General features: G+C 50.5%; 1 protein-coding gene across 6 annotated transcripts in view; it reads left to right on the top strand.

Moving 5' to 3' along the window:
- RDH13 (retinol dehydrogenase 13) overlaps positions 1 to 6,808 on the top strand; it is a 37,670-nt gene extending 30,862 nt beyond the window's left edge. For 3 of the 6 annotated variants that reach the window (XM_081505462.1, XM_081505463.1, XM_081505461.1), the window contains 4 exons: positions 1,229 to 1,333; positions 2,503 to 2,715; positions 3,495 to 3,596; positions 5,399 to 6,808. In XM_081505462.1, the coding sequence (XP_081361588.1) occupies positions 1,229 to 1,333; positions 2,503 to 2,715; positions 3,495 to 3,596; positions 5,399 to 5,643 (665 nt within the window). In that variant the 3' untranslated portion in view covers positions 5,644 to 6,808. Of the gene's footprint in view, positions 1 to 1,228; positions 1,334 to 2,502; positions 2,716 to 3,494; positions 3,597 to 3,763; positions 3,854 to 5,398 lie in introns of those variants that run through there. The other 3 variants (XR_014058254.1, XR_014058253.1, XM_081505464.1) reach the window with 2 other exon arrangements.
- Positions 6,809 to 14,280: the final 7,472 nt, after the last annotated feature.

Here is a 14,280-nt window from a genome sequence, read left to right as displayed (position 1 = left end):
GTTTAAACGTTCAGAAAGTGCAAACAGGGATACAGGAAAACATCTTCCTGGCACACCCGCCGCTTGCTCCCCGGATGCTGTCCTCAGATGGGTTCACTGCTTCACCTGCTGTGTGTCCTTTCGGGGCCCGTTTATGCATGTATAAAGCAAACGGGGCTACACCTCCCCTTGGGTTTTTTGTAAAAGCGCAGCCTGTTGTGCAGCCGATGCTGCCCCTTGCTTTTGTCCCAGTTCTCTCCTGAAGGTCCGTGCAGGCAGAGCCCTTTCCTTTGATTGTTGTGGCTGCCTTGTATATGTTGGTTTCTTTCCCTGCCGCTGTGGAACTCGCAGGGTCTTAGTTCCCGACCAGGGAGTGAAGCCATGTGCCTTGCTGTGGAAGCGTGGAGTCCTCACCACTGCACTGCCAGGGAATTCCTGGGTGTGTGTGTTTTAAAATTTTTATTGAAATATAATTGACTTACAATGTTTTGTTAGTTTCAGGTTTACAGCAAACTTGAACTCTGATTTAGTTATATACACACATGAACACTCACAAAAATACATGTTTTTTAAGATTCTTTTCTGTTACAGATTATTACAGGATATTGAGTATAGTTCCCTGTGATATACAGTAGGTCCTTGTTGGTTATCTATTTTATACATAGTAGTGGGTATATGTTAATCCCAGATTCCTAATTAATCCCTCCCCCTGCACCTTGGTAACCATAAATTTTCTATGTCTGTGAGTCTATTTCTGTTTTGTAAATAAAGTCATTAGTATCCTTTTTTTTTAGATTCCATATATAAGAGAGGATGAGATGGTTGGAGGACATCATTGACTCAATGGACATGAGTCTGAGCAAACTCTGGGAGATAGTGAAGGACAGGGAAGCCGGGCATGCTGCAGTCCATGGGGTCGCAAAGAGTCAGATACAAACTTAGTGACTGAACAATGACAACATATAAGTGATATCGTATAATTTTGCCTTTCTGTGGCTCACTTTACCTAGTAGATCATCTCTAGGTCTGTCCCTGTTGCTGCAAATGGCATGATTTCATTCTTTTTTATGGCCGAATAATATTCCATTGTACTATGTCTTCTTTTATCCATTTCTCTGTCGATGGACACTTAGGTGGCAGAAAGTACTTTTTGAGTGGATAATAGTGAAGCCGTCCTACCTGGCAGGTCTGTTACCCATTTTACAGAGGGGGAAACTGAGTCCCATTTGTCCTCCCCCCTGTTTTCCAGAAGAGGAGCATGTTCACATCCTGATAAACAATGCAGCCGTGATGCGATGCCCCCACTGGACCACCGAGGAAGGCTTTGAGATGCAGCTTGGCGTTAACTACCTGGGTGAGGCTGCCGGCTGAGTGGCATCAGCCCGGGATGTGGGTGGGGGCACCCTGGGACCAGACGCAGGCTGCGGGAGGGGTCTTCCTCCACTCTCCAAGGCGGCTGTGCGTGGGGTCACCTGGCAGCTCGGGGAGTCCCCTGTTCGTGGCTGGACCTTCAGACCTTTCATCAGCCTCTTGGCCTCTTGGCCCTTTGTCTGTCTGTCCTCCAGTCTCTGTCTCTCCTTCACTTGCTGTGTCAGTTTATCTGTTGTTACTCTGAGTCCATCGGTAAGGCTGAGGGACGTCAGGTAGACATCAGTCACACAGGGTTAGGGACTACCCTAATGACCTTGTTTAAACTTTGTCACCTTTCTGTAGACCCCCTCTCCAAATAAGGTCACACTGCAAGGTACTGGAAGGTAGGACTTTTTTTTTAGGGGTGCTTGGGGGGGTGACATGGCTTCCCTGGTGGCTCAGGTGGTAAAGTATCTGCCTGCAGTGGAGACCTGGGTTCGATCCCTGGGTGGGGAAGATCCCTTGGAGAAGGGAATGAGCAACTTAAGCATGCACAATTCGCCCATAACACACATGTGACTATCTTCATCCGCTACTGGCTGGGACTCAGTCATGTGACCTGGTGGAGCTGCAAGGGACACTGGGAAATGTAGTCATTTACTGGGCAGTCTCATGTGTAACCCAAAATTTTATCACTAGAAAAGTAACAGAGAAAGGATTTTGAGAGACAGACAGCCCTCATAGAGGGTTATCACAGGACTTTGTGATAATTAGTTGTGGGGACTGTCTTGTGCATTGCAGGATTTTTTTTTTTTGGTGCACCACGGGCTTGTAGGATCTCAGTTTACTGGGCAGGGATTGCACCCAGGCTGCAGCAGTGAAATCCCAGCATCCTAACCAGGAGGCCCCCAGGCAACTCCTGCCCTGTGGGATTTTTAGCTGCATCCCTGGCCTCCACCCACTAGGTGGCAGAAGCACTCCCTGTACGGTCCACAGCCGTAATGCTCAAGATTGCCTCCAGACTTTGCCAAATGCCCCCTGGAGGGCAGAAAGGGACCCTGCTGAGAAATACGGGTTATGGAAGGAGGCAATAAGGTGATGATGTTCTCAGTAGGGTCCTACGCCTGGCACAAGAATTCAGTAAAAGTTGTCTTTCTGTTTTCCTTCTTCCAGGCCACTTCCTTTTGACGAACTTGCTACTGGACAAGCTGAAAGCCTCCGCCCCTTCGCGCATCATCAACGTCTCGTCCTTGGCCCACGTTGCTGGGCACATAGACTTCGAGGACTTGAATTGGGAGAAGAGGAAGTACGACACGAAGGCAGCCTACTGCCAGAGCAAGCTGGCCATCGTCCTCTCCACCAAGGAGCTGAGCCGGCGGCTGCAAGGTGCGTGTGGTCGAGCCTCGCTGGGCGCCCCTCTCCGTTGGCTTCAGGCCTGAAACAGTTCTGCCGTGACCCTGGGTGGATGGGAGGTCAAGCAGTGGCTCCAGGACAGAGCAGGCCAACCCATGACACACGTACCACCAGCTCCCCGCTGGTGCCCGAAGCAGACATCACTAATTGATCTCCGCACTCTCCTCTGCTCATCCCATGCAGGCACCCGAGCCTTTGCTGTTTCAGGCCAGTGGAGCTTTGGCTGTATCAGGAGATGTTTTTGGCTGTCCGTCTGGGGCAGAGGGGTGGGTTGGGAGATGTTCCAGGCATCTCCTGGGCAGAGGCCGGGGGTAGTGCTCAGCGTCCTACAGTGCGCAGGATAAAGGATGATCCCAGCTCAGCGTCCGTAGTGCCAAAGCTGAAGAGCCTGCCCTTTGCCCTTGCTTCTCAAAGAGGGTCTGTGGACCAGCAGTGTGGGCTCACCTGAGCGCTTGTCACTGCAGCATCTCAGACGCCTCCCTGACCCACTGCTTCAGACTCTGGGCATGGAGCCTAGCGGTCTGGGCTTCTCCAGCCCTCCAGGTGATATTTACACACTCAGGTTCAGAGGCTTTGCTCTGGGCAGCTGTGAGACAGGTGCCTTGCGAGATAAAACCACTCATGTGAAGGTGTCAGAGCAGGAGGGTGATGCAGACTCGGGGGAGCCCCAGAGCCCAGGGCGGGCAGCATCAGCCTTCTTGGAAAGGGGTGACCCTGCTGTCTGCTTGCCTCACTCTTCCCTTCTGTCCCAGGCACGGGTGTGACTGTCAACGCCTTGCATCCCGGCGTAGCCAGGACAGAGCTGGGCAGACACACAGGCATGCACAGCTCCGCCTTCTCCAGCTTCACTCTCGGTAAGTTCCCCCCGGCCTGGGGTCTCTCAGCTGAACCCCTGTCCTCCCAGCTTGGGGCCCAGGGCCCTCCCTCAGTGTATTAGGGTTTTCCAGGGAAACTGAACCAATAGGATATACACAGGTATTTAGAGAGATTGACTAGGAGGGTTTGGCTCATGTATCTGTAGGGACCTGACCTGTATGTCGGAGGCCCAGAAATGCTGGCCCTGCAGTTCCAGCCCAAACCCGAAGGCCCGAGGACCAGGGGAACCACTGGTGTAAGTCCCAGTCTGACTTGAAAAGCCAAGAGGGGATGGACGTCCAGGCTCACTGTCTCACCCTCAGTTAACCTCACAGTGCCCACCCACCTTGGGAGGGTGGATGTCACAGTCTTTACACACCCGCACCGACACCCCAGAAATAGTGTTCTGCCTGCTCTCTGGGCATCTCATAGCTCAGTCAAGTTCACACATTTTTTCTCTCTTTTACCTTTTGGCCACTCCGCACGTGGGATCTTAGTTCCCTGACCAGGAATCGAACCTGTGCCGCCTGAATTGGCGGCTCTGAGTCTTAACCACTGGACCATCAGGGAAGTCCCCCACACATAAAATTAACATCACACTCAGAGTCTATCTCAGGGACTTTTCTGCTTTTCCCTGTATCTTCCCTGGACCAGCTCACTTTCATGTGTCTGCCCAGCCTGCCGGCCTCAGAACACCCTGGGAAACAGGCCAGAGCCTTGCGTTGTTCAGCCGCTCAGTCGTGTCTGACTCTTTGTGACCCCATGGACTGCAGCACCCCAGGCTTCCCTGTCCTTCACCATCTCCCAGAGCTTGCTCAAACCGCTGTCCATTGAGTCGGTGATGCCATCCAACCATCTCATCCTCTGTTGCCCCCTTCTCCTCCTGCCTCCAATCTTTCTCAGCATCAGGGCCTTTTCTAATGAGTTGGTTCTTCACATCAGGTGGCCAGAGTATTGGGGCTTCAGCTTCAGCATCAGTCCTTCCAGTGACTGATGAGAAAAGTGTTTCAGAGGAGGAGGTCATGGGGCTGACTGCCTGGAGTCCAGCCATGCTTGGGATAGCTCCAGTTTCATCCCAAACTAGCTGGGCCACCCAGGAAAGAGACTTCTTTCCAAATCCCTATTTCTTTATCTGCCAAGTAAGGGTCATAGTAGTACCCGTCTCACAGTGGGGAGGACTAGATGAGACCACCCTTAAAAGCACCAGCACAGTGCCTGGCCAAGATTTAGGCTGAATAAATAGTGAGAGCTTTATAGCTGGTGTTATCCTGGAAAACGTTTTAGTTGGTGGGGGCTAGGTATCAAGAATCTTAAGCTGAGGCCGGCACTGGAGATAATACACAAAAGTTAGTTTAAAGAAAGATCAGGGTGGTGGGGGTACTTCCTTGGTGGTCCAGTAGTTAAGACTCTGTGCCTCCACTGTGGGGGCCACAGGTTCAGTCCCTGGTTGGGGAACTAAGATTCCATATGCTGCGCATGGCACAGCCAAAAACAAAACAAAAAGAAAGATTGGGTCAGGTGAGGACTTGGACCTTCCATTTGCCTGGGGAAAGCCAGGGGGGCTTCCTGGAGGAGACAGCTTTTAGGCTGGTTCCTGCATCTGGAGTTGATTTGTCTGGGCAATGCCAGGGAAGGGAGCTCCTGTGTAGGGAACCAGAGGGGCAGAGGACTGGAGGTGAGCTCTTTGGAACTCCAGGGACCCTTCTGGCTTTGGTGGGTCCTGAGCAACCCGGGGTGAGGTGGGCTTTCTGTACCTTCCTCTCTGAATGTCTGGACTGAACTCTCTGTGGACTGACTGCAGGGCCCATCTTCTGGCTGCTGGTCAAGAGCCCCCAGCTGGCGGCCCAGCCCAGCATCTACCTGGCCGTGGCGGAGGAGTTGGAGGGTGTTTCTGGAAAGTACTTTGATGTACTCAAAGAGAAGGCTCCGGCCCCGGAAGCTGAGGATGAGGAAGTAGCCAAGAGGCTTTGGGCTGAAAGTGCCCGCCTGGTGGGCTTGGAGATGTCCCATGGATCCACTGAGAGGGGACAGCCGTTCCCCAAATAACTGCTGGGAACAGGCGTGGAAGCCACCAGGGAGGCAGAGCCACTAGGGTGGAGCGGCTACCAACCACACCTAGCCGTCATGCCCGCAGCATCCACCAGATGGCAGTATTGACAAGGGTCCGTCCAGTCAAAGCTATGGTTTTCTCAGTGGGCACATTTGGATGTGAGAGCTGGACCATAAAGAAGACTGAGCACTGAGTCTTTCGAACTGTGATGCTAGAGAAGACTCTTAAGAGTCAACCAGTCCACTAAAGGAAATCAATCCTGAATATTCACTGGAAGGACTGATGCTGAAGCTGAAGCTCCAACACTTTGGCCACCTGATGGAGGAACTGACTCACCGGAAAAGACCCTGATGCTGGGAAAGATTGAAGGCGGGAGGAGAAGGGGACGACAGGGGATGAGATGGCTGGATGGCATCACCGACTTGATGGACTTGAGTTTGAGCAAGCTCTTGGAGACAGTGAAGGACAGGAAGCCTGGCGTGCTGCAGTCCACGGGGTCGCAAAGACTCGGACACGACTGAGCGACTGAGCAACGACAGACGGTCCGAGCAGTGCTGACTGCCATGCCTGCGGCGCCCTCTAGATGGTGGCATTGCCTCTTTTCTGGCCGCAGTGGATTGGCCCCAGGTGAGCACCTGGCCCAGGCTGGCACAGTGTGCCTGCTGCCAGCAGGTGAGCTGGGCTGGCGGACACCTCCGGGAATCCACAGCAGCCGGGGGGCGGTGTCACCTGCCTCTGGTGTGGACCGTGCCTGGGACAGGATGGCCCGCGGGCAGGTGTGTCTGACGACGCTTGAGTGGGGTCGTGGTCCGCCGTGTGACTGTGTGCGCCTCGGGTCTCCTCTCTGAGCCTTGGCTTCCCCAGGTGTCCGCCGGCCTGCCTCATCGCGTGAGGACGAGTTTCCCCTGGCTTGGAGAACGGCGGCTGCAGCTTCCCTGCCAGTGAGTGTTTCCTGAGGACCTCCACGTGCCGGGCCCCGGCGAGGTGCTGGAGGTGCCCCTCAGGGACAGACCCTGTTGTCTCTGCGTCACGGTGGCGACATCACGGGGGGAGGGAGGGACCCGGAGGCCCAGGACCACGACCATCACTGCAGTTCCCGTGGGGACTTCAGTCACAGACCCTCCAACTTGCTCTTTAATAGAAAAACCCCCAAAACTGTAACTGAGTCACAGGTTTCATTTTCTGCCTTTGTATGTGTGTGTGTGACGGGGGCAGTGCTAAGGAGCTGGCCCGAAAGAACTTGTATTTATTACATTTAGAAAATGGGCTGTTGACTTAACTATCGCCAGGGCAGTAAAGGGCTCAGAAGTCCAGGCTTTTGAAGACTAAAGGGGCCCTTTCCTCCTTTCACGTGGTGGCAGTCCTTGAGGTCCGGGCGCCTTCTGAGTTAGAAGCGGGGCGGACGCTCCGTGTGGGCACAGCATGGCGGGGACCCACAGAGCTCAGTTATCCAGGTAAAAAGTATCAACGTTAAAATGTTTAATACTTGAGAGAACTCTGAAGGCCACATCGTATGATGCGCAGAAGAGCAGGCAAGGACCCTGTCTCAAATGCCATCAGTGCCAAGGGGGTGGGTGGGGAGGAGGCGCTGAAGACGCCCCAATGCTTCATGAACACGGCGCGTGTTCCTTCTGTCCCCACGTCGGGTGGACAGTGGCCAGAGGGCTGGTGTGGGGGGCCCGGCCCCACCTCCCCGCCTGCGCCACTGTCTTCTCACTCCGTGGGCTGCACCTGGACACTCCTTTTTTTTTTTTTTTAAAGACAATGGGATCAAAAAGAAAAAATTATTTACTTGGTTGTGTCGGCCTCTTTCATTTGGGAGCGAGGGCTCCCTACTGTCGTTGCTCCGTGGCAGGTGGGATCTTAGATCCCCGACCTGGGATTGAACCCACAGCCCCTGCTGTGGAAGCACGGACTCTTAAGCACTGGACCACCAGGGAAGTCCCTTCTCTCATTTTTTAAGGACCTCTTGATATCGCTTCTCCCATCCAGACAAGCCAGGATCGTCTTCCTTCTTTGAAGTCAGCTGTTAGGAACTTGAATCCATCATCCACCTCGCTCCCCCTTTGCCCTGTAAAGTAGAAGTTTCTGTGGATTAGGAACACCTTTGGGGGCACCCACTTTTCTGCCAACCACACTGTTCTTTTCAAAATCATTAAGCAAAAATCCTTTCTGCTTAAATTAAGAGGAATCAGCTTCACCAGGGTTGTTTGCAAGCAAATCAACTGAAAACAACAGATTTTTTAAATCACAAACTCCCCACTATCTGCTTGCAAAAAAAAAAAAACAACAAAAAACTTGGGATGTGTTAGCAAGAAGAGGGGTTGGAATTCAGAGTCTGATTCCACAGCCCACTCTCTTTCTAGGGGGAGGGTTATAAGTCCAAATGTCCATGACCTCTGACCACACGGAGATTTGTTTGTTACGTACATGCAAGCAACCTGCGGCTCACAGCTGATGCTAACCACAAACCTTCACAACCAACATCCGCTTCCTTTCTGAAACTGAGAAACCCCGAAGACCACAAGCGTTCAGTCACCCATCAGCTTCACCCTTGACTGCTTCTCTGAAGGCTTTGAGGTGGTTCACAAACCCAGCGACAGCCTTGAGACAGATGGAAGACGATCAAAACTGACCTACAGCAAGACGGCACAAAACAAAACCCACACCCGCAGAAGCAGCCCAGCGAGGAGACGGTGGCAGAGTCGTACACGGACCCGGGGCTGCCGTGGAAGGGGGTGCTCGGGGCGGGCTCTTCACCAGGAGAAACCAGGTCGGGGTCACATCCTCCGTGCTGCCCTTTGGGCTTGGGAACTGTGTCGGGATGGTTTGGGCTGCCGATCACAGGACATGAAGGGGTTAAGCTGAACAGACACGTGCACACGACCATGTGTAAAATAGATGGCTAGTGGGAAGCTGCTGCGTAGACTGGGAGCTCAGCTCAGTGCTCCGTGATGACCCAGAGGGTGGGATGGGGGTGGAGGGAGGTTCAGGAGGGAGGGGATGTATGTATATGTATGGCTTCCTGATAGCTCAGTTGGTAAAAAATCTGCCTGCAGTGCAGGAGACCCCGGTTCCATTCCTGGGTCGGGAAGATCCGCTAGAGAAGGGATAGGCTGCCCACTCCAGTCTTCTGGCCTGGAGAATTCCATGGACTGTATAGTCCGCAGGGTCGCAAAGAGTCGGACACAACTGAGCGACTTTCACTTCACACGGCTGATTCCTGTTGTCGTACAGTAGAAACTAACAAAATGTTGTAAAGCAATTATATTCCAATTAAAAAAAAACAAACAGGGTTTAAGCTGAGCTGACCTTCACCCCAGGCAAAAGCAAGAAGGAATTCCATTTCACAGAAGTACAAGCCCAGGGGTGTGGCTTTGGGTTCAGTAACATCATGAAGATTCCTCCTGCAAGATGGGGGTCCAACAATTACTGACGTCACCCCAAGGCAGGGCTCTGTGGCAGGTTGAACGGAGGTGCTTCCCCTAAAAGATACATCCAGTCCTCCCCCAGTACCTGTGAATGGAGCCAATTTGGAAAAAGAGTTTTTTAAAGATTTTTTTGATGTGGACAGTTTTAAAGTCAATAAGGAGTTCATGATCTGAGCCACAGTCAGCTCCCAGTCTTGTTTTTGCTGACTGTGTAGAGCTTCTCCATCTTTGGCTGCAAAGAATATAATCAGTCTGATTTCGGTGTTGGCCATCTGGTGATGTCCATGTGTAGAGTCTTCTCTTGTGTTGTTGGAAGAGGGTGTTTGCTATGACCAGTGCATTCTGTTGGAAAAACTCTGTTAGCCTTTGCCCTGCTTCATTCTGTACTCCAAGGCCAAATTTGCCTGTTATTCCAGGTGTTTCTTGACTTCCTACTTTTGCATTCCATTCCCCTATAATGAAAAGGACATCTTTTGGGGGTGTTAGTTCTAGAAGGTCTTTTAGGTGTTCATAGGACTGGTCAACTTCAGCTTCTTCAGCTTTACTGGTCGGGGTATAGACTTGGATTACTGTGATATTGAGTGATTTGCCTTGGAAATGAACAGAGATCATTCTGTCGCATATTGGGCACCTCCTGACCTGGGGAGTTCATCGTTCAGTGTCCTATCGTTTTGCCTTTTCATACTGTTCATGGGGTTCTCAAGGCAAGACTACTGAAGTGGTTTGCCATTCCCTTCTCCAGGGGACCACGTTTTGTCAGAACTTCCACCATGACCCATCCATCTTGGGTAGCCCTACACGGCATGGCTCATAGTTTCATTGAGTTAGATAAGGCTGTGGTCCATGTGATCAGTCTGGTTAGTTTTTCTGTGATTGTGGTTTTCAGTCTGTCTGCCCTCTGATGGAGAAGGATAAGAGGCTTATGGAAACTTCCTGATGGGAGAGACTGACTGTGGGGGAAACTGGGTCTTGTTCTGATGGAGGGGGCCATGCTCAGTAAATCTTTAATCCAATTTTCTGTCAATGGGTGGGGCTGTGTTCCCTGCCTGTTATTTGACCTGAGGCCAAACTATGGTGGATGTAATGAAGATAATGGTGACCTCCTTCAAAAGGTCCTATGCACTAGACTATTCAGGTATGACCTAAATCAGATTCCTTATGATTATACAGTGGAAGTGACAAATAGATTCCAGGGATTAGATCTGATAGACTGCCTGAAGAACTATGGATGGAGATTCAGGTTCCTGACATTGTACAGGAGGCAGTGATCAAGACCATCCCCAACAAAAAGAAATGCAAAAAGGCAAAAGGGCCGTCTGAGGAGGCCTTAAAAATAGCTGAGGAAAGAAGAGACGCGAAAGGCAAAGGAGAAAAGGAAAGATATAACCATCTGAATGCAGCACTCCAAAGAATAGCAAGGAGAGATAAGAAAGCCTTCTTCAGTGATCAATGCAAAGAAATAGAGGAAAACAATAGAATGGGAAAGACTAGAAGCATGTGAGATGAGTGCAACTGTGCGGTAGTTTGAACATTCTAATTTTCAAGAAAATTAGAGATACCAAGGGAACATTTCATGCAAAGATGGACTCAATAAAGGACAGAAATTGTATGGACCTAACAGAAGCAGGAGATATTAAGAAGAGGTGGCAAGAATACATGGAAGAACTGTACAAAAAAGATCTTCATGACCCAGACAATCACGATGGTGTGATCACTCACCTAGAGCCAGACATCCTGGAATGTGAAGTTAAGTGGGCCTTAGAAAGCATCACTACAAACAAAGCTAGTGGAGGTGATGGAATTCCAGTTGAGCTATTTCTAATCCTAAAAGATGATGCTGGTGAAAGTGCTGCACTCAATATGCCAGCAAATTTGGAAAACTCAGCAGTGGCCACGGGACTGGAAAAGGTCAGTTTTCATTCAATCCCAAGAAAGGCAATGCCAAAGAATGTTCAAACTACCGCACAGTTGCACTCATCTCACACACTAGCAAAGTGATGCTCAAAATTCTCCAAGTCAGGCTTCAACAATACATGAACCGTGAACTTCCAGATGTTCAAGTTGGTTTTAGAAAAACGCAGAGGAACCAGAGATCAAATTGCCAACATCTGCTGGATCATCGAAAATGCAAAAGAGTTCCAGAAAAACATCTACTTCTGCTTTATTGACTATGCCAAAGCCTTTGACTGTGTGGATCACAACAAAGTGTGGAAAATTCTGAAAGAGATGGGAATACCAGACCACCTGACCTGCCTCCTGAGAAATCTGTATGCAGCTCAGCAAGCAACAGTTAGAACTGGACATGGAACAAGAGACTGGTTCCAAATAGGAAAAGGAGTACGTCAAGGCTGTATATTGTCACCCTGCTTATTTAACTTATATGCAGAGTGCATCATGAGAAATGTTGGGCTGGAAGAAGCACAAGCTGGAATCAAGATTGCCGGGAGAAATATCAATAACCTCAGATATGCAGATGACACCACCCTTGTGGCAGAAAGCGAAGAAGAACTAAAGAGCCTCTTGATGAAAGTGAAAGAGGAGAGTGAAAAAGTTGGCTTAAGACTCAATATTCAGAAAACTAAGATCATGGCATCTGGTCCCATCACTTCATGGCAAATAGATGGGGAAACAGTGGAAACAGTGACAGACTTCATTTTGGGGGGCTGCAGAATCACTGCAGATGGTAACTGCAGCCATGAAATTAAAAGACACTTACTCCTTGGAAGAAAAGTTATGATCAAGTAGATAGCATATTAAAAAGCAGAGACATAACTTTGCCAACAAAGGTTCATCAAGTCAAAGGTACAGTTTTTCCAGTGGTCATGTATGGATGAGAGAGTTGGACTATAAAGAAAACTGAGCGCTGAAGAATTGATGCTTTTGAACTGTGGTGTTAGAGAAGACTCTTGAGAGTCCCTTGGACTGCAAGGAGATCCAACCAGTCTATCCTAAAGGAAATTTGTCCTGAATATTCATTGGAAGGGCTGATGCTGAAGCTAAAACTCCAATACTTTGGCCACCTGATGTGAAGAACTGACTCATTGGAAAAGACCCTGATGCTGGGAAAGATTGAAGGTAGGAGGAGAAGGGGATGACAGAGGATGAGATGGTTGGATGGCATCACCGACTCAGTGGACATGAGTCTGAGTAAACTCTGGGAGTTGGTGACGGACAGGGAGGCCTGGCATGCTGCAGTCCATGGGGGAGCAAAGAGTTGGACAGGACTGCAGGTCTGAACTGAACTGAACTGATTTTTAAAGTCTTTATTAAGTTTGTTACAATATTGCTTCTGTTTTTTGTGTTCTGGTGTTTTGGCCCCGAGGCATGTGGGTTTTAGCTCCCTGACCGGGGATTGAACCTGTTCCCCCTGCATTGGAAGGTGAAGTTGTAACCACTGGCCACCAGGGAAGTCCCGGATAAAGGCTTTTGCAGATGTAATTGAGGGTCTCGAGATGAGACTGTCCTAGATTATCCGGGCGGAGCCCAAGTCCACCAAGTGTCCTCAGAAGTGAAGACAGAGCAGAGGAAGAGGAGGTGAGGGGAAGGGGAGCAGGGACAGGGGCGACGCAGCCCCACCGAGGAGCGGCTGGAGCCCCAGAAGCTGCAAAAGACACGAGCCTCTGAGGGTGTGTCCCCCATCCCACCCACGCCCCCAGCTCTGACACCTTGAACTTGGACTTCCGGCCTCTGGAACTGTGAGCGGATACATTTATGTTGTTCTAGGTCACCACGTCAGTCAAACCAGTGAATCCTCAAGGAAATCAACTCTGAATATTCATTGGAAAGACTGATGCTGATGTTGAAGCTCCAATACTTTGGCCACCTGATGCGAAGAGCTGACTCATTGGAAAAGACCCTGATGCTGGGAAAGATTGAGGGCAGGAGGAGAAGGGGACGACAGAGGATGAGATGGCTGGATGGCATCACCGACTCAATGGACATGAGTTTGGGTAAACTTCGGGAGATAGTGAAGGGCAAAGGAGCCTGGTGTGCTGAAGTCCATGGGGTTGCAAAGAGTTGGACATAGCTCAGAGACTGAACAACAAGTCACGGAGGTGATATTATTTGTTACAGGGGTCAGAGGAGCCTAACGCAGTCTCTTCGGTGGAGGGTCATGAGGTGGCTGCAGGGCCAGGTTGGGCCACTTGCCTTCTAGTGTGTGTGTGTTTGTTTTTGTCCAGTGAGGGAGAGAGAAGCACTTCTCTTGTGTTCCTCTAACTGGGCCTTCTCAAGTCGTGTGCTCAGCTTGCATGCCTGCTAGGTCTCTCCAGTCGTGTCTGACTCTGCGGCCCCATGGACTGTAGCCCACCAGCCTCCTCTATGCATGGAGTTCTCCAGGCAAGAATACTGGAGTGCGTTGCCATTCCCTTCTCCAGGGGATCTTCCCAATCCAAGGATGGAACCTGTGTCTCCTGCATTGCAGGCAGATTCTTTACCATCCGAGCCACCAGGGCAGCCCTTGATCAGTACAAAATGTAGCTTAAGACTTTTGGTGAAAGATAGCCTCTTAGGAGGGTACTGTGCTTTACGCTGTAGCCCATAAAGTGTAGGGAACCACAAAGCTGTGAGCAGGCTTGGGCAGTCTTTCTGTTTGTCTCCCCCTCACACACTCCATTAGGCGCCTCCCCAGGGCAGAGTCTCCTTGTTGGTTTCTGCTCAGTTTACAACGGCAGACTCAGCAATTCCTCCCTCAAAATGAAGCCTACGAATCTACACGCACGGGAAAAGCTGATGTGTAAAAGAACGTTGATTGCACTTGTAAAAAAGTGCATTGATTGCCTTTCTTTAACACAGAAAGGCTGGAAAATATGTAAAAGTCAGCCGTATGGCTTAAGCAAATAATGATGCGTTCAAGGAAGGAAACGTTTTGCAGCCATTCAGTAAGCAGGAGCAATGTTTTCCTGTTATTTTTAAACAGGTCGTCTGGGAGAACAGCTCAATGAGCACATAGTGAAGTGTGGGTAGGACTTAGGGTGGATCCCAGCCAGTGGGGACATCACGGTACCTGGAGCAAGATAGTAGAAAGAGGGGCGGGAGGTAAACAATGTCTCATGAACAGGTGCTGTTCTCTCCACGTGGCCAGGACCAACCACCATTAACAAGTGTCCAAGAGAGCTGAAGGTGAGAGGCCGCCCAAGGTGCCCTTTGGGGCTGGAAGCCCAGGAGCGGGGGTCATCTCCTTAGAGGTGACACATTAGGAGG

Source organism: Giraffa tippelskirchi, chromosome 7 (genome assembly GCF_054371585.1).
Source record: "Giraffa tippelskirchi isolate mGirTip1 chromosome 7, T2T-mGirTip1v1.2.pri, whole genome shotgun sequence".
Classification (NCBI taxonomy): Eukaryota; Metazoa; Chordata; class Mammalia; order Artiodactyla; family Giraffidae; genus Giraffa; species Giraffa tippelskirchi.
This window is presented reverse-complemented; position numbering and strand designations above follow the sequence as displayed.